We start from the raw sequence: 20,192 nt of genomic DNA on the forward strand, positions 1-20,192 counted from the left end.
TGTCCTCCCCCACACCAGCCCTAGGTCACCACTAATCTACGTTCTGTCTCTATACACCTCTACGCACCTGACTGCTCTGAGCTTTTCATGTCAATGATATCATACAGTATTTATCCTTATGTGTCTGGCTTCTTCTGTTCCACAGTGTTTTCAAGGGGCATCCATGTTGGAGTATGCATCAGTACTCCATTCCTGTTTATTGCCAAATAATATTTTATTGTGTGAATCTACTGCATTTTATTTACCCATTCATAAGCTGATGGACAGTTGAGTTATTTCTGCTTTCTGGCTATTATAAGTAATGCTGCTCTGAACATTGGCATGCAACTTTTTGCATGAACATATACGTATAGTCCCCTTGGCTATATACCCAGGAGTGAAATTGCTGTATCATATGGCACCTCCGTGTTTTACGTTTTGAGGAAATGTTAGACTGTCTCTCAGAATCACTGCAGTTCCCACCAGCAGTGAATGAGTGCTCTGATTTCCTACATCCTCACCAATACTTGTCATTATCTGTCTTTTTGATCCCCTTTCCCGTTTGGTTTCCTTCTGGGACATTCACAGCAGGGTAGGCTCCAGGAGCTGGCTTTTCCTTTGGAGGGGTGTTTAGTGTGCTGGGGCTTTTCTGTTTGCCCCCCAGATCCTTCTGTGCCCTGGGGGACTGACCTCTGTGGACTGGCCTCTTGGCTCCCCAGCTTTCTAACTTCCATTTGGCCAGTGAGATCAGAAGGAAGGAGGAAAGTGAACTGGGGCTTTCTCCTCCAGCTTCCGCTCTACTAAAGGCCTCAGCTCCTCTTAAGCAGCCTTCTTCACAAAGCAGCCCTCTTCAGTTTTGTCCGTTACCCCTCCTTCTGCCCCTTCAGGTCCGGCAGTGGTGCTGGCTGGCCACTGCTAGTCTCCGTCTGCCCTGCACTCACCCTGTAAATAGTCCCTTTATTAAACTCCCCGGTTACCCAGGATGAGTGCCATCTGTTTCCTGCTGGGGCCCTGATTGGTGCAGGCAGGGACCAGTTATTAACACTTCTCACCACTCGCTCCTGCCCGACTGCTCTTTTTGCATTGACTGAAGACTGCTGGCTGCAGAACTGTGTGTGAACAGCAGCTATTTGTGTCTTTACAGGCATATATCAAACTTGGGGACTACCGGAAGGCACTGGTGGATTGTGACTGGGCTCTGAAGGTAAGAAGATTGTTTCCTCTTCCACATGATGGAGGTGGGATTGCTCAAGGCCGAGTGTCTCAGTCCTGAAGTGAATAGAGGGGAGCAGTGGTTGTATCATAGTGGAAAGTGATGTAGACGCTGCAGTCAGAGCCTCGGTTTCCTCATCTGTAAAATGGGAGAGAATAAGATTGTTGTGAGGGTTATGGTAACACCTGTGGTACCTCACCCAGAGGAAGTACTCTAGAGAAACTGTTGTTAACACTGGCTTTCCAGGGTTTTATCACAATGGGTCACCCTTTACTGTTGTGTTAGCAGACGCTTTGCTCCTTGTGATAGTGGAGATGCGTCTTGCACTTTCTAGAGCCAACCTGGGGGGCTTGTTTCTGCCATGTGGTCATTCTTCCTCATCAGCTCATCCTTTTCCCCTCCAGCTCTGATCATTTAGAAATGTATATTAGCACGCCTCTTTGTAGAAAAATAATCAGAAGCAAGATTTTCTGTTGTTCCGTCTGGATGCTAGTCAGGCCTCAGGCAGATAGCATAATACTGTGCATGGTATTTCTGCCAAAATAGATAATCAAAGGTAGAAAGAAGGAAGGACAGTTGGTGGAAATCTTAGAAGGGTTTTTAAAAGAGAAATGTCATGATCACTTCTTTGGAACATTATTTCAGATGACTAAATATTTAAATAACCCTTAATCCACATTCCCCCAAGTTACTCTGTCACAGGGGGCTTTAACTAAATAATCAAAACCAGTGCCTCTCAACCTTCCTTGCCAACGTGCTAACAGAAGGAACATGAGCCCCTGGAGGGTCTAAAAGCAGAGAGCATGAAATTTCTTCTCAGATGCAAATTATTTCTAGGAGCCCTTGGTGGCTCAGACGGTAAAAAGTCTGTCTGCAGTACAGGAGACCCGGGTTCGATCCCTGTGTTGGGAAGATCCCCTGGAGGAGGAAATGGCAACCCACTCTGGTATTTTTGCCTGAAGACCCCCATGGACTGAGGAGCCTAGCAGGCTACAGTCCATAGGGTCACAAAGAGTTGGACAAAACTGAGCAACTTCACTATATCTTGGAAATCCTCTCAAATTTTGCACTGCATACCATTAAATGTATCTATTTGTTTTACTATAACCATATTATTTTAAATAACTTATAACCAAGTAAAGTTGAAGTGCCAGGAAAATGTCAGGTTTATCCTGGTCTTAGTTTCCCTGGTCCAGCCTAACCCAGCCTAGTGAGTGAGCGTGGCCCATCCAAGAGCTCCTCGCCACAGCAGCACGTTGGCCCCGCCTACTTCCTTACTTTCTATTGAGAAGGTAAGCAAGGAATTTGAAACTCAACTTTACTAATAACGGTTTCTAAAACACAACGGTCTCTCCAAAACAGACATCTGGAGTGCTTGGTTTCTTTACCCCCTAGAAGATATGGTGCAGGAAACACCTTGTCCCACGGCATCGTGACAGTCTAATCGATGAGAACTGCCCAAAGCTGGTGCCTTCAGGTTCTTCATGGCTCCGGCAGAGATCTGCTAGCCTGTAATGTAGCTTTATGTGATCATGATATTTTTTTTTTTCTGCTATCATCTGTAAGAGAAGAGAAAGGCAAGGGCATTCTCCTCTGGTGTTTTAGCAATAAGAGCAAAAGCTGTGTTTCTGCTCGCTGGCTGTGAACTATCTCATTGGAGCCTCATAGCCTTCTCTGTTCTGGTCAACACCACAGTTATCCTTATCTTTCTAACAAGGAAGTTGAACCTCAGAGATTAATTAAGTAAACTGCACGGGATCACATAGCCCACGTTGGCCTCGCTGTAGGCTGATGCCCTGAGCCGTTGACTGTAAACACCTCTCCGTGGAAACTGGAAACCCCGTCATCCCTGGGCGTGGCTCTCACGTGGCAGAAACAAGATCTCGTGGGGCTTCTCATGAGTATCTTTTCTGATCTGAAAAAGCCCAAAGAGTTAATCACAGCCTCACGGTGATTCAGCATGACATGCTGGCCTGTTCCCAAATGTTAATTGAAGCACCGTGTGATGAACGGTGAGACCGAAGCAGAGCTGGCCCAGCACAGCTGATGCCCAGCAGCCAACCTTGATAAGAGCCCAGCGAGGCTCCCTGTTGCACAGGACTGGGTGAACACTTGGAGGGCTGGGGAAAAAAATGGATGAGGAGATCTAAAAACTAACAATGGTTGGCTCCACATGGAAGCTGTGAATCAAAAGAAAAAGTTTCACATTTTAAAATATCAGTAGTGAATGTCAGTGGCACTCCATTATCAATAGTATTAGTACTTTCATGCCAGTTTAGTATTTTTGACACCTGTGAATTGGCAGCGACAAGCACATGTGATGATATTTGAAGGCCCATGTTCCTTGTCAGGGAAGATAAGGCAGTGAAGCGGGTTTCAATTAGGATCAGAATCATTTCTTTCTTGGCAGAACTCTTCCTTCACAATAAAAGACATCTTCCTCTGAAGTCCTTTTAAGGGGATCTGGGGTTTGCCTGAGAGAGTCCTGGTGAGAGTTGACACCTCATCAAAGGAGGAAAGGCCTATTAGTGAGAAAGTGAGTGAGCGGCCCCTGGTGGCAGTGTCTGCGGGGGCGTGGCCACAATACACCCGGTCAGGAGGGCACAGTGGGGCTCCCTTTACCCTGTTGGAACCCTGATGCCTGCCAGTGAAGGCGCCGCCGTGAGCAGATGGCTTCTGTGAGCTTCCTTTCCCTTTAGACGGTCCTCTTCCTGCTTCCTTAGTTCCATCCTGTGTGAGTTCTGCAAGGGTTCACTCCGCAGCTCCCTGCGTTTCTTCTTCCTGAAGTTTCTCCTTCAAAGCTCTTGTCTCCTCTCATGGGTTCAACGCTCATCCCTGCCAGTGGCTGTCACGCCTGCATTTCAGCTGCCCCCATCCCCACATTTTGGCTGCTGTCACCCCCAAAGTTTTCCATGTGATTGTCTTGGCATCCTCTGAAATACAGTATGTCTTTGTTAGACTACAGTAAGTCCCCTACATAGGAACAAGTTCCGTTCCAGGAGTGCGTTCATAAATCCAATATGTTCATAAGTCCAATAATGTTAGCCATGGTACCCAACTAACACAGTTGGCTATATAGTACTGTGCTAATAGGTTTCACACAAATAATGTGTAAAAAGCAAACAAACAGAAAATAAAGAAAACATTTTTGATCTTAGAGTACAGTACCTTGAAAAGTACAGTAGTACGGTACAACAGCTGGCATACGGGGCTGGCAAGGAGTGAACAGGCAAGCGTTCCTGACTGGAGGAGGGAGAGGTGGGAGATGGTAGAGATGAAGGATCATCAGAAACAGGAGGCGGAGGGCGAGCTGCAGTTTCACTCACGCCTGACGTGGGTGGCACGGGGTCTGGTTCCCTGCTACCAGATGCACATTTGCACCTTTGAAAGTTTACAACTTGAAGGTTCGTATGTAGGGGACTTACTGTATATCTCCTCAGAGTGGATTTCCTCCTGAATTGTGCTAGCACTTCTCTGGAGGAGATCGGTGTGATTCCTAAGCCTTTGGGTCCTGGAGTCCAATGGCTAGATCTTAATCCCAGTTCTTCCACTTAAGGTCTGTGTGATCTTAAACCTCTCTGACCCCTGGTTTCCTCATCTGTGAAATGGGAGTAATAACTGTATCTACTTCATAGAGTTGCTATAAGGTTTACATAAGATCATTCTTATGAACCATATGGTCAGGATTGAAAATAATGATTAATATTACCGTCATTCACTTAGCAAGGAATCAGGAAATTATATTCATGAAAATGCATCTATAAAGGGCTTTTCAAATGTAATGATTATTGTTACCCCTTCTATTATTCTTTAGCTTTTCTTAAATTTTCCTTTTTGCCCTGAAATGGATCGCTTTTCTTATAAATGCAGCAACAGCAGCTAACACTCTGTTACCTGGTATTGCATTGTTTTACACATGTTCTCTCCTGACAGCAGCCCAGAAGAAACACTACTATGATCTCCACTTTGCAGATGAGGACAATGAACCTCAGAAAAACTGGGGGGCCTGGCCAGTGTGCTGCTTCTTGTGAGGGGCAGACAGGGCTTCACCCAGGACTTTCTGGACTCCTGAGCTTGGACTCGCTCTGTACATATACACGCCTGACATCATCTGACCCAGCACAAGGCCTGGCACTTGAAAGGGGTTCAGTGAATTAACTGGATGCGTTAAGTTTCTGTCTTTGCGCTCTATCATTCCCTCTGTAGTTATAGTAATTCGGAGCAGACCAGTGCAGGGCCCCTTGCGCAAGCAGGATTGTTTCAGCCATAAAGTTCATACGTTTTGAAGGGGGCTTGCTTGCTGGTCATAAGTGATGCAAACGCAAGTTCCCGGTGTGTATGTTGTGGTTTATTTCAAGGGAGGAACTTGCCAGGCTTCCTAAGATGTAATAGTAACCTCAGCTGTTTACCCAGAGTAAATTTTCCTACCTTCTAATAAACCAGTGATTCTCAAACTTGGTTGCACATTTATATCACCTGGAGAGTTTAAAAAATTATCGATGCCTCGGTCCTGCCCATGAGTATAATTTAATTGCTGTGGGTTTCAGCTGGGCTGTCAGGATTTTTTCACAAGCACCCCCAGGTGATTCTAATGTTAAACCAGGGTCAAAAGCTCTTCTAAACGAAGGGTTTCTGGTTTGTTTCCTGGTTGAGTTTCATTAAATAGAAATGAAAACTGGCAAGTATCATGAATTAATTTGATAGAGGGCTTACTTGTGCATCCAGGCTCCTTGCAAGCATCAATTATTTTGGTCACAGATGCACAGAAAAAGTCTTAATTGTCAACTCTGGTGACTGTCCTGAGAATCAAAGTGCTGCCCTAACCCTATTAGCTGGGCAGTTGGTGCTAATAATTTCAAATCTTCCAAAACATCTGATCAGTGATTCTCTTTTATGCAGTGTGATGAAAAATGCACAAAAGCGTATTTCCACATGGGAAAAGCCCACCTAGCCCTGAAGAACTACAGTGTGGTAAGTGCAAGAGGAAGCTTAAGTGGTATGCTTAATCTCGGAGCAGTGCTTTAGAGTGTCTCAGAGCAGAGCCACATTCCTCCAAGTTGATGAGATGTTAATCCATGTTTTAGTATTTTCCACAGTAGATCTTAGAGTTGGGAAGGATATTGAGTATCATCTGGTACAGCCCCGCCTGCCATAGGGAACCGCTTCTGCAGTGTCTTCTCCCAGCCCCGGGAGGAGCATCTCTGGAGAGAAAAGACATAAGCAAAAAGATGAAAAACCAAAATTCACTTGTGATCTCATCACCAGAAAGAAGCCATGCAGATGTATGTACACACTGAGATATATTTTGTAATAGCAGCTTTCAGTTCAGTTCAGTCACTCAGTTGTGTCCGACTCTTTGCGACCCCATGAATCGCAGCACACCAGGCCTCCCTGTCCATCACCATCTCCCGGAGTTCACTCAAACTCATGTGCATTGAGTTGGTGATGCCATCCAGCCATCTCATCCTCTGTCGTCCCCTTCTCCTCCTGCCCCCAATCCCTCCCAGCATCAGAGTCTTTTCCAATGAGTCAGCTCTTAGCATGAGGTGGCCAAAGTACTGGAGCTTCAGCTTTAGCATCATTCCTTCCAAAGAACACCCAGGGCTGATCTCCTTCAGAATGGACTGGTTGGATCTCCTTGCAGTCCAAGGGGCTCTCAGGAGTCTTCTCCAATACCACAGTTCGAAAGGATCAATTCTTCGGCGCTCAGCTTTCTTCACAGTCCAACTCTCACATCCATACATGACCACTGGAAAAACCATAGCCTTGACTAGATGGACCTTAGTCAGCAAAGTAATGTCTCTGCTTTTGAATATGCTCTCTAGATTGGTCATAACTTTTCTTCCAAGGAGTAAGCATCTTTTAATTTCATGCCTGCAGTCACCATCTGCAGTGATTTTGGAGCCCCAAAAAACAGTCTGACACTGTTTCTACTGTTTCCCCATCTATTTGCCATGAAGTGATGGGACCAGATGCCATGATCTTCGTTTTCTGAATGTTGAGCTTTAAGCCAAGCTTTTCACTCTCCTCTTTCACTTTCATCAAGAGGCTTTTTAGTTCCTCTTCACTTTCTGCCATAAGGGTGGTGTCATCTGCATATCTGAGGTTATTGGTATTTCTTCCAGCACTCTTGATTCCAGCTTGTGCTTCTTCCAGCCCAGTGTTTCTCATGATGTATAAGTTAAATAAGCAGGGTGACAATATACAGCCTTGACGTACTCCTTTTCCTATTTGGAACCAGTCTATTGTTCCATGTCCAGTTCTAACTGTTGCTTCCTGACCTGCATATAGGTTTCTCAAGATAGCAGTTTTATTGAGATATAATTCAGGTGTCAAACGATTCTTCTATGGAAGATATACAACTCAGTGGTTTTTAGCGTTTTGTCAGAATTGCGCAATCAACTTTAGAACATTTTTATCACCCACTAGAAGTCACTTCCCTTCCCTCCACCCCCACCCTCAGTTCACCCCTAGGCCACTAATAATCTACTGCTGTCTTTATCCATTTGCCTGTTATACAGTATTCATATAAATAGAACTGTACAATTTGTGGTCTTTCATGACTGGCTTCTTTCACTTAGCATAATGTTTGCAAGTTTCATCCATACTGTAATATATTAATATATATAGTACTTCATTTCTTTTATTGCCGAACAATATTCCATTGTATGGATATACCATATTTTATTTATCCATTCATCAGTTGAACATGTGACTTATTTCCAGTTTTGGCTATTATGAACATCCATGTACTAGTTTTTGTATAGACACATGTTTACAGTCTATTTGGCTATACACCCAGAAGTAAAACTGATGAGTCACATGATAACTCTGTGTTTAACCTTTGGAAGAATTGCCCATGTGATTTACGGAGTGGCTGCATCATTTGGCATTCTTGCCAGCAGTATATGTTTCTGATTTCTCCACGTCTCAGGCAATACTTGCTATTTATTTGTCTTTTTTATTATACCCATCCTGATGAGTATACCACCTTATAGTGGTATTTCACAATTTTGATTTGCATTTCTCTGTTGGCTAACAATGTTGAACATCTTTTCATGTGCTTATTGGCCATTTATATATCTTTGGAGAAATGTCTCTTCAGATCCTTCCTCTATTTTATGAATAGGTTGTCTTTTCATATTGAATATAAATGTAATCAATCTGGTATAAATTTATATTTATATAACTATTCAATATAAAGTGATATAAATATTATTATAATATAATATTCCATATAAATTCTGGATACAAGTCAGTTATCAGATAAATGATTTAAAAATATTTTCTTCCATTCTCTGTGTTATCTTTTCACTTCATAGCACAAAAGTGTTTTAATTTTGATGCAAGTCTACATCACCTAATTTTTTCCTTTGATCGCTTATGATTTTGATATCAAATCTAAGAAACCATTGCTTAATCCAAGATCTAAGAATTTTATGGCTTTAACACTTGTATTTAGATCTCTGATCCACTTCAAGTTAATTTTTGTATATAGTGTGAGGAAGTGATCCAATTTCATTCTTTTACATGTGACTATCCAGCCTCCTGAGAAATCTGTATGTAGGTCAATAAGCAACAGTTAGAACTGGACATGGGACAACAGACTGGTTCCAAATTGGGAAAGGAGTACGTCAAGGCTATATATTGTCACCCTGCTTATGTAACTTATATGCAAAGTACATCATGCGAAATGCCGGGCTGGATGAAGCACAAGCTAGAATCAAGATTGCCGGGAGAAATATCAATAACCTCAGATACGCAGATGACATGACCCTTATGACAGTAAGTGAAGAGGAACTAAAGAACCTCTTGATAAAAGAGGAGAGTAAAAAAGCTGGCTTAAAACTCAACATTCAAAAAACTAAGATCATGGCATCCAGTCCCATCAGTTCATGGCAAATAGATGGGGAAACAATGAAAACAGTGACAGGCTTTATTTTCTTGGGCTCTAAAATCTGCAGATGGTGACTGCAGCCATGAAATTAAAAGATGCTTGCTCCTTGGAAGAAAAGCTATGAGCAACCTAGATAGCATATTAAAAAGCAGAGACATTACTTTGCCAACAAAGGTCCATCTAGTCAAAACTATGATTTTTCCTATAGTCATGCATGGATGTGAGAGTTGGACTGTAAAGAAATCTGAGTGCCAAAGAATTGATGCTTTTGAACTGTGGTGCTAGAGAAGACTCTTGAGAGTCCTTTGGACTGCAAGAAGATCAAACCAGTCAATCCTAAAGGAAATCCATCCTGAATATTTATTGGAAGGACTGATGCTGAAGCTGAAACTCTAATACTTTGGCCACCTGTTGCAAAGAACTGACTCCTTAGAAAAGACCCTGATGCTGGGAAAGATTGAAGGCAGGAGGCAAAGGGGATGACAGAGGATGAGATGGCTGGATGGCATCCCCGACTCAATGGACATGAGTTTGAGTAAACTCTGGGAGTTGGTGATGGACAAGGAGGCCTGGAGTGCTGCAGTCCATGGGGTTGCAAAGAGTCGGACACAACTGAACAACTGAACTGAACTGAAATTCCTTATTTGTCTCTCTTCCCCCTTTCCCCTTTGGTAACTATACGTTTTTTTCCTATGTCTGTAGGTCTATTTCTATATAAGTTCATTGTGTCATTTTTTTTTAGATTTCACATATAAGGAATATCATGATATTTGTCTTTTCCTGGCTTACTTCACTTGGTATGATAATTTCTAGGTCTGTCCATGTTGATGCGAAGGGAATTATTTTATTCTTTTTTATGGCTGAGTAATATAAATAATAAATGCTGGAGAGGGTGTGGAGAGAAAGTTACCCTCCTGCATTGTTGGTGGGAATGTAAATTGGGCAACAGTGTGGAGGTTCCTCAAAAACACTAAAAACAGAGCTACCTTAGGATCCCATAATCCCACTCCTGAGCATATATCCAGGGAAAGTCATAATTTGAAAAGATGCATGCACCCCAGTGTTCATTGTAGCACTATTTACAATAGCCAAGATATGTAACCAGCCTAAATGCCCATCGACAGATGAATGAATGAAGAAAATGTGGTATATTTATACAATGGAATGTTATTCAGACAGATGGAATTTTAATGGAGATTGCATTGAATTGCATTGAATATTGTTAACAATATTAAGGCTTCCAATCCATGAACATGAGATATCTTTCTATTTACAAGACATTATATGTTTAATAAGAAATTGCCTTCCATTGTACATTAAAAAAATTATTCTCTGTTGAATTTTAATTCAAAAATAATACAGACTTATCATAATAAAGTCAAATAATAGAGAGGCAAAAAGGAAAATGTTAATCCCCTGTTCACCAAATTCCACTTATTCACTCATTTATTCAGTTAATTAATTCACTTAGCAAATATTTAATGCATACTCTGTGTCCCAGGCACTGTTCTAGGCAGCAGGAATGCAGTAGCAAGCAAGACAAAATCCTTGACTCACTTTCTTGCAGTGAGGGTGACCTGTCACAAGATAGAAACCAAATAAGTAGAAGTATGGTACGTTAGATAGTGATAAGTGTCCCTGAGAAAACTAAATTGGGAAGTGGTGAAGGTGAGATTGGTTTTATAGAGAGTGGCCAGGGAAAGATTCTCAGAAGGAAACGAGGGCATGGAGTGAGGAAGCCCTGTGGATATACAGGGGAGGAATGGTCCACATAGACAGATGGTTAGAATGGAGTGAGTAAGGAGGGTGAGCGAGGATATGGTGAGCCTGCGGGAGTATGTGAGGGACTGCTGCCCTAGGGCCCTACAGGTTTTTCGAAGGACCTGGACTTTTATTTTGAATGCCCTGGGAACCATCAGAAGGTTTTGAGTAAAGAAGCGAAATGATTTGAGTTGTATTTTAAAGGATCACTCTGCTGTGGTGGGCTGCAGCATGAGGTCGCTGAGGGTCGGACACAACTGAGCGACTTCACTTTCGCTTTTCACTTTCATGCATTGGAGAAGGAAATGTCAACCCACTCCAGTGTTCTTGCCTGGAGAACCCCAGGGACGGGGGAGCCTGGTGGGCTGCCGTCTCTGGGGTCGCACAGAGTCGGATACGACTGAAGCGACTTAGCAGCAGCAGCAGCAGCAGCTGTATTGAGAAGGTATCTTGACATGGTAAGAAAAGGACAGAAAACCAGTCAGAAGGCTATTGCAACAAATTATCCAAGTGAGAGGTGATGATGGCTTGGACCAGGTTGCTGACAGTGAAGGTGGTGAGAAGTGAGGGGTTCTGCTTATATGCTGACAGTGAAGTCAACAAGAATTACTGATAGATTAGAGCTAGGGTTAAAAAGAAGTTGGGAACAGGGACATTGTCTTAGTCCTTTGGGGTTCCATAGCCCAGGTGGCTTATACAACAAAGGTTTATCTCTCCCAGTTCTGGGAAGTCCAAGATCAAGATGCTGGCAAATTCAGTGTCTGATGAGGGCCTGTGTCCTAGTTCATAAGCAGCCAGCAAAAGCAAGGAAGCTCTCTGGGGACGGCTCCACCTCATGACCCAGTCGCCTCCCAGAGCCCACATGTCCAGATCCGTCACATTGGGGATTAGGTTTCAACATGAATTTTGGGAAGATCCAAACATTCATTCTATTACAGTTACCATGTTCGATATCCTGCAGCACTCTTCCCTGTTTTAATGTGATTTTTTTCCGTTTATTTCTTAATCCTGATCTTCTAGATGAGTGTTGAGCCTTTAAGATATCTGAGAACCATTCCCCCCTCCCCGCTGAGCTTTTCTTCTCTGTCCTAAACCTGTCATCCTAAACGCATTAGCAACAATCTTCTGCAGAAAGTTTCTAACAGTGTCCTCAGTGAGAGCCCCTCCCTCTCAGGTGTTCTAGTTGACTATTCCATGGCCAGTGAACAGCCCCCTCACTAGCCCTTTGCAGTCTACACGTTTAAATAGGCAACTGTCTCCTCCTGTTCCGAAGTCTCCGTCAACAATGTTTGTAGCTCCATTTATTCCCTTATTCCACATGGGCATATCTGACAGGTAGCCTCCCATTCTCTCTCTCTGCAAATATCATATCTGAAGTTTGCATTTACTTTATGATTATTCCTCTCCCAGCCAGTCATGAACCGTGAGAATTTAGGAGTGGTTATTTTCCATCACAGACTATATCTGACAACACTATTTTTAAAAATGAATTTTGAAATAATGCCCATTGCCCCACAGAACCAGAGAAGCCTAAACAAAATGTCAAATGCACGCTGCGTTCCCCATGCCTGCCTCCGACGAGGGGAGCAAGGGAGGCGGGGAGGAGATAATGAAGAAGACAAGCCCTGTGGTACCCAGTGCCTTTCTTGTAATCACTGCTCCCCGCTAGCCTCTCTTCATGGCCTTGTTTCTTTCTTCCAGTCTAGAGAGTGTTATCAGAAGATCTTAGAAATAAACCCCCAGCTGCAGACACAGGTGAAAGGTGAGACTTCCTGCTGACGTCCGTGTTTGAATTGCACCTCCCTCTGTGCTCTGGCTCTGGGGGGCCCTCCGTGCCTTCTCTGCACTTGGCCACGGGCACAGCCTTGCCTGGCCCTGCACAGTCCAGTCCTCTCATTAACCACCCTGCCCGCCTCCTCTTTCCCTGTTCTTGGCCTTCCTCCTTTTCTCTACCATCCTCCCTTCAAGGCTTTTAGACAGCAAACGATGTTGTCCTTGAATGATTCCACGATGTTTTAAGATTCTGGGTAGAAAAGATACACTCTTCCTAACAATTTTCCACGCTGAAAACAAGTTTGAGTTATGCTTTCTGCCTCTCCACTTTCCATCTTCAGAAAAAGGTTGGTGCACGCGTTGCTTGTTAGGATGTTGCTGTGCTTCTCCTCCTTGCTTTGCTAGAGTACCTGAATCAGGTGGATCTTCGAGAGAAGGCAGACCTCCAAGAGAAGGAAGCCCAGGAGTCCCTGGACTCAGGAAAGAACTCGGCCATGACGACCAAGAATCTCCTGGAGACTCTTTCCAAGCCTGATCAGATCCCTTTGTTCTACGCAGGGGGGATTGAGATCCTGACTGAGATGATGAAGGACTGTAAGCCAGCAGTGTGTGTGGTCTCATGAATGTTGTCTAGTCTGAAGGGACAGAGCTTAGAGGTCTGACCACAGGGGGCAAAGAATCCCTTCCTCCCTTCCTGCCACAAATATTGATTGAAGATTTAGTATAATACAGGTGCTGAAGCGGGTGCTTAAGAAATATCCCCCACCCCAGCCAGCTCCATCCTCTCCTCTGCTGACACTGCACACACCTGCAATAAACAGCAGACATGCAATGCGACAAAAAACAGAGACAGCATACACCCCCTGCATGTGTACTTAACAGGCACACATCACAGCATGTGCTTGTATCACATACATCACACACACACCATGCACACGGGATACAAACACTGTATATGCTTATATCACATATCCATATGCCACACACATGCACCTCTCATCTGTTGCCCATGGGCTGCACATACCCACACACCATTTGCATACCCCACACATACCCCATGTGAAAGTCACTCAGTCATGTCTGACTCTTTGTGACCCCACGGACTGTAGCCAGCCAGGCTCCTCTGTCCATGGAATTCTCCAGGCTAGAATGCTGGAGTGGGTAGCCATTTCTTTCTCCAGGGGATCTTCCCAACTCAGGGATCGAACCCAGATCTCCTGCATTACAGGGGGATTCTTTACCATCTGAACCACCAGGGAAGCGCCAAAATACTGGAGTGGGTAGCCTATCCCTTCTCCAGGGTATCTTCCCAATCCAGGAATCGAATTGGAATCTCCTGCATTGCAGGCAGATTCTTTACCAGCTGAGCCTACCAGGGAAGCCCCACATACCCCATATATACCCCCAAACACCTTGTGTTATCCCCACATGTCTCCCCCCAGCTGTAGAGGAATGGAAGATAGAATTTTGTAAGATAAACCATGAAGTTCATCCCAGTCACACTTAATAGTTTCTCAGGATGTGAAGAGAGTTTCAGAGCAAACATCAGCTCTCCTGCTAATGAGACCCGTGCTGCTCTCTCCTACCAGTTCCTGGAATCACTGATCCCAGGACTGAAACCTTCCTTGCTTCTCAGTGCCAGAATGTTGTTTGTTTGTACAAATGGATAGAGTCTAACTCCTCTGTAGTGTACAGTAGAGGGTGCTCAAATGCCCCTGCAGTGGTTTCTTGACGATTATCAGTTCCTCTCTAGAGCCTGGAAACAGCTTCAAAATAAACATTTAAGAACAGATGGATATGCTGGTTCTTCCAGGAGGTTAAGCAGCTCCTGGAGACTCTCTAAAGCTTACAAAATGTCAAAAAATAAATAAATAAATAAATAAAAATAAAGCTTACAAAATGAGGAGTTGTCAGATCACCCATCGGGCCACCCAGACCCAGCTCTCCCATGAACAGAATGTCCCTCTTACTGTGGTACCAAGTGGCTGATGACAGGTGTAGGTTTCAGAATGGGAGGCATTAGTTTCTGCCCAAACTGAATTTGGTGACCTAGACATTCCATGTTGGGTTTCTGTTATCATCTGGCTCTGTGACAGCTGGACAGTTCAGGCAGACAGTTCAGGATTCTGATGATGTGGTTTTCTCCGAATTTGTTTCAGGCACAGAACGAACTTTATTCCGAACAAATAATGGATTCAGTATCATCAGTGAGAATGAGGTCATAAGAAGGTAGGGATGCTTGTAAAGACAGCCTGGCCTCAAAGCACGGAAAGACCACCATTTCTTATGCAATCAGACACTCAGTACACAGGCAGCTTAATGGTAGATGGTACTACTTTCAGTCGATACTGGGTGCCATGTGAACACTGTTGAGCTGTGAGCAGTTTGAGTTAAACCACAGTTAACAACTGCAGAGAGAGAAAAGTTAGCAAAACTTGCCAGGGTTCCTCCAAGCCCTTCAAAGTCAGAGAAATGACCATTTTTGCTGGTTTTCCGACCAGTTTTTGCAAGATGGCTCTTTGTTCTTTTCCTCTTTTGGAATTTGCTAATCATTTCAGGAAATGAGATCTGCTGGGTCCTGGCTGATCCCATTTATAATTTCATCTGAAGAAAGACTCATATGGCAGGAGGTAGTTGGCTAAATGTACTTTAATTTTATTTTGTACTTCAGTTGTTCTGATGCAGTTCCTGGGGATTAGGACAAGACATGGGTTGGAGTCACTGGCACACATTTGCAGGCGTGAGGAGGCCTGTAAACAGTTCGCTGGTCTGGAGCGGCCATCGCCCTGGCCCCTGGCTCCCTGTCCTTTCTCCAGGCAGCCCCAGCTTCCTCAGCTGCATCCTTGTCCTGACCCTCACTTCAGGGTTTATTAGTCCCCTCAGTTCTGGTGACCTGCTTAAACCCACATTTGAGGAGTCTGGAGATGAAATGAAACCAACTGAAAGGAAGATTAAGACTGCAGTTTTAATAGGTCTCTCCCTTGCCCACTGTAGGTGTTTTTCTACAGCAGGAAGAGATGCCGTGGAAGAGACGGTGTGCTTATCTGTTCTCAGACTCTGGCAGGCAGTGTGCATCGAGAACGGTAAGCCAGGGAACCACCATCAGTCGTCATCAGTGCACGGTAGTGGGAGAGCTCCAGAGCGGGGGCGGGGGCAGGCATGATTGTTCCCCTGGGACAAGCCCTGGAGCGTGGAGGTCTGGACCGTCCCCTGGAAAAAGCGTACAGACTTGCGCTGTGCTCTCATAGCTGCCTCCATAGCGGGCAAGGTCACAGTCAGCATCACGTCTCATCACCTGGGCACTTGCCCTGCTCTTTGCAGACAGGTAGCTTCACTTCATGCATTGGCAGTGGGGCAGGTAAAGTTTTTCCTTTTCTGTGCTGAAAAATAGTGCTGCTTTTTGCTGACCGTAGTACCCATTTCAGCATCATGAGATTTATGGCCATCCCTGATGGCCTCTTGTGACACTGATTAATACTGAGTGCTTAATATTGAGACAGTGACATGCTTTGGGGATTTTATTTACCCTAACTCTTCCCTTTTTACATATTAGCATCTTCCAGGGTTTGCTAAATTTTTATACAGTCGCCACTCCAGTCACCTCAATGTAAATAAATATTTTAGGTGCTTCTCTCATTTTTTAAAAAAAGTGTTTTTTCAAATGAGGGAAAATGTTTGACTTTGAACACAAAACAGTGAAAATGGAAATAGTGATAGCTGTGTCTCCCATGCGTGGGTTCTCGTGGGAAGTCAGCGAGGGAGCTTATGAATGCAGCCTGTAAATGGTTAAATGCGGAATATGAGGGAATATAATTTTTTATTCATTTAGTAGAGTGGAGGTATCACCTTAAATTCTAGAAATCTTAGGTTCTAGAGAATCAGGGGGCCTCTTCCATGACGGGAATTATGCTCAGACTAACATCCTTATCAAGGTGCCTCGCTACCCGCAGGACACTGCATGGGCTCTGGTGGGGGTTTGCGTAGACCCCCGTGCCTGAGGTTAAGAAGATGGACTTGACGACAAGGTGTTTCCTCAGTCTGAATGGGACCTGTCTCTCTCTGTACAGCCCCACTTCCTCAGTCTGCACTTTAGTTTCTGTGAACCTTGAGATCACATCTTTTTTAACATCTGGAAATATACCGTCACACACAACTTAGGACATAAATGCTCTGTCTCAGGTGAATGGAATCTTGGTGTATCCAATTCAATAAATGCAGAGACATTTTTAAATAGGACAAAGGAATGCTTGAAAGTAAAGGCTTGGAAATAGGTCTGGGATATAGTGCTGACTGGAGAGAAGAGCCAATTATGGGAAGGATGTATTATATTTTAACATTATTCATATGAATACTAGCCCCACTTAGGGAAAGAGCTTACCTGGAGGAGGTTAAAGAGAAGGAAGTCTTATTTTCAGCTGTATACACATTTTGTGTTATTTGAGTTGTTTACAGTGAGCTACTTTCCATTTTCTCGATAATCTAAACAAACTGTGCTCTGTTTCAGAGCTCAGCCTCGTATTCCAGCCTGTATCCCTCTGCCTGCTCTCAGATAAATTCATGCACTGGTTTAGAAAATGAACCGGGTGAAAGGGGGAGAGGGCGTACCCAATGCTACCACCCTGGAAACAGTTCACAGCCAGGAAGGGTAGCGTGCTTCATTCATTAATGTTCTCATGTGGTCATTCTAGTTTTCTAGAAAGAACTCAGATGGTTGCTTTGGCCATTAGATGAAAATCGATGGTCTAAAGCTCTTTCACCATTCAGCTGATTTCTTTCCCTTTCTTCACATTTCTGGATACTGTCCACCATGGAGCCTTTGGCAAGAACAATGATACTAGCTAACATATATGTATGTGCCAGCCCCTGTGCTCCACACCGTCACGCATTAATTCATTGCATCGTCATGACAACTGTTGCAGTTGGTCCTCTTCCTCGTTCCACTAATGAGGAAGCTAAGGGATCAGTAACTCAGCTAAGGTCATTTCCTGATCGTTCAGCCCCAACAGTCTGCTTCTAGAATCCATGCTCTTCCCTCCATTATCCTGCCTCGTGGAGAAGAGTTGGCTTTCTCGTTTAGAGGAGGGAAGACAGAACCCATGTGACTGTCGTGGTCTGCATGAGGCCGACGTGCCCTGTGTTTTGCAGAGGAGAACCAGCGCCTGCTTGTGCTGCGTCCGGATACGGGCCCGCTTCTGCCCTCCCTCCTGGCCTCCAGGGTCCCGGCCATCCAGCAGCAGAGCCTGGCCCTGCTGCTGCAGCTCGCCCAGACGGAGAATGGACGGAACCTGATCATTGGCCACCTTGACCTGATCCGGTAAGGCTCGGCGTGCGTGAGTGCGGGCGGGAGCTTCCCTGTGACATCTCAGGTTTCACCTGCCACATTAAGACCTGTCTGCTTTCCCACATCTCTGATATGAGAGGAGCCAGCTGACCAGATTAAGGATTAAAAACCAGAAGGAGCCTTTGAGAGGAACACTCCCTCTTAAGGACCTCCAGGACAAACTCCTGTCTGAACTTACTGCCGTGGACAGTCACTGCTGCGCTTGTTTCTTTCTTTTCACAGGCTTATTTATCTGGTTGTGCCAGCTTTTACTTGTGGCAGGCAGGATCTTTGGTTGAGGCATGCAAACTCTTAGCTACAGCATGTCAGACCAAGTTCCCTGGCCGGGGATCGAACCCGGGTCCCCTGCATGAGTCTTAACCCCTGGGCCACCAGGGAACAGACACGGCAAACCATGTAAATATGGCGGCACTTGCAAAAGCCGATTTGGAACCTACCTGTAAAACGGGCCATTTGCTTCTGCTCTTTTAGCCTCAGTCTTGGCTCCACCCTGCTCCTGTTCTTACTTTTCTTGATTTATTCCTGTTTCAGGTAATGCTACCTGGTCTTACTTACCCTTAAATCCTTTCTGGAGTGAGTAGGGTATAAATAAATAAAACACATCTCAAATACTGTTGCGTGTAGGTCTTTCCAAGGCTTAAGGTGATAGGAATGGAATGTGCCTCTTTCCTAAGTAGACTTTTCTTTTTTTTTAATGAGCTGTAGTGATTCTGCCTGGTGCTTTTCCATCTAAAGATTATCAGTTTGAATATGTGAAATTGCCACTTTTTATGTCAAGAAAAGGTTGCAGTTGGCAATGTCACGTGGTTCAGTCTAAAAGAAATAGTAGCTGTGATCTCGTCTGTGTGTGCGTGCATCTGTGTGTGTGCGCGCGTCTGTGTTTGTGCTCAGTCATGTCCAACTCTTGCGACCCCACAGACTGTAGCCTGCCAGGCTCCTCTGTCCATGGGATTCTCCAGGCAAGAATACTGGAATGGGGTACCACTTCCTCCTCCAGAGGACTCCCGATCCAGGGATTAAACCCAAGTCCCTTGTGTCTCCTGCATAGGCAGGTGGCCCTTTACCACTGCGCCATCTGGGAAGCCCAGCCATGGATATACCTTTGCTTTATAAGTGCTTCCTATGTAATCTAAAAAGAGAATTTGGCTTCCGATTCTATTCACAATTATCTCACTGGGAAGGAGACAAGATAAGTGTCCTTCCCTCAGTTCACAGGTGGGGTAGGAGAGTGACTCCGGTCATCTCAGCCAGCTGTCTCCCAGGCCGTGGAGCTTGCTCCTAGTCTTGTTCCCCATTAGAAAGGCAGCCAAATCTGAAGCCATGTCAGACCTGCTTGGACCATGCTGAGAGCTCCGTCCCATGTTGATGAGGAGGCCCATGGGTGCTGAGGACGATGTGGGGATGAGCCTGGGCTCTGGCTCGCCCCTTCTCAGCCCAGCCCAGCCCTGCGGCTCACAGGACAAGCCTTGCCAGCCCCTGAAGCTCAGCACACACGGGCAGATGGGTCGTTAGCAGAGTTAAGTCATCAAAAGCGCATTTCACATTTCAAATGACTCTGCAGTCATTTCCTCACTACCTTCATCAAATGTTTTTTCATTTGGTTTTGGTCTCTTTGAGTAAATACAGCCACGGTTATCATAAGCTTTCCCCACCCCTGCCCCAGCTTGTTTTTGAATTGCTCGAGTTTCATTTGAATTTTTCAGCATCTTAGCATTTGTCATCACCTTGTGCAGTACCGCCTACGTGCTTTAGACGAAGAAACCTCCGTTTATCACCCCTGTGCCCACTCTTCTTGTTACTATCTGTCTCCAGGTGAACTGGAAAGAGGTGCAGCATGTTCTCTGAAATGAGATAGTTTGAAACAGGCCAGGTCCCATGACCCTCTCATTCCTCCCCGTATGAGAATGTGAAGGGACAGACGTGCATGAACAGCAGCAGAGTGAAGGCCAGTGTCCCTTAGGGAAAAGTGCTGGGCTTAGATTGCAGCAGTCAGGAGCCTCAGCCCTCCACGTGTCTCTTTCTGCTTGTGTGGCCCAGGAAATTGCTAAGCCCTGATGCGCCTGGGATCTCGTTTGTATCAGAGATTTAAGGTGAAACTTCAGAGAGATGATGCCTATATGCCAGGTAAACTTTTTTCTGCCACATTTGACAGATTAGTCTCTTGACTTAACCAAGAGAACTCATCTTGTTTTTCTATAAACCAAGACTAAAGATAGTAATAGCTGGTT

General features: G+C 44.8%; 1 protein-coding gene across 1 annotated transcript in view; it reads left to right on the forward strand.

Moving 5' to 3' along the window:
* The window catches only part of TTC12 (tetratricopeptide repeat domain 12), a 49,417-nt gene that overhangs the window by 15,821 nt on the left and 13,404 nt on the right, over positions 1 to 20,192 (forward strand). The window contains exons 6-12 of the mRNA XM_052652913.1: positions 1,124 to 1,183; positions 6,092 to 6,163; positions 12,552 to 12,612; positions 13,029 to 13,217; positions 14,783 to 14,852; positions 15,618 to 15,706; positions 17,769 to 17,937. Of these exons, the coding sequence (XP_052508873.1) occupies positions 1,124 to 1,183; positions 6,092 to 6,163; positions 12,552 to 12,612; positions 13,029 to 13,217; positions 14,783 to 14,852; positions 15,618 to 15,706; positions 17,769 to 17,937 (710 nt within the window). The remainder of the gene's footprint in view (positions 1 to 1,123; positions 1,184 to 6,091; positions 6,164 to 12,551; positions 12,613 to 13,028; positions 13,218 to 14,782; positions 14,853 to 15,617; positions 15,707 to 17,768; positions 17,938 to 20,192) is intronic.

Source organism: Budorcas taxicolor, chromosome 15 (genome assembly GCF_023091745.1).
Source record: "Budorcas taxicolor isolate Tak-1 chromosome 15, Takin1.1, whole genome shotgun sequence".
Classification (NCBI taxonomy): domain Eukaryota; kingdom Metazoa; phylum Chordata; class Mammalia; order Artiodactyla; family Bovidae; genus Budorcas; species Budorcas taxicolor.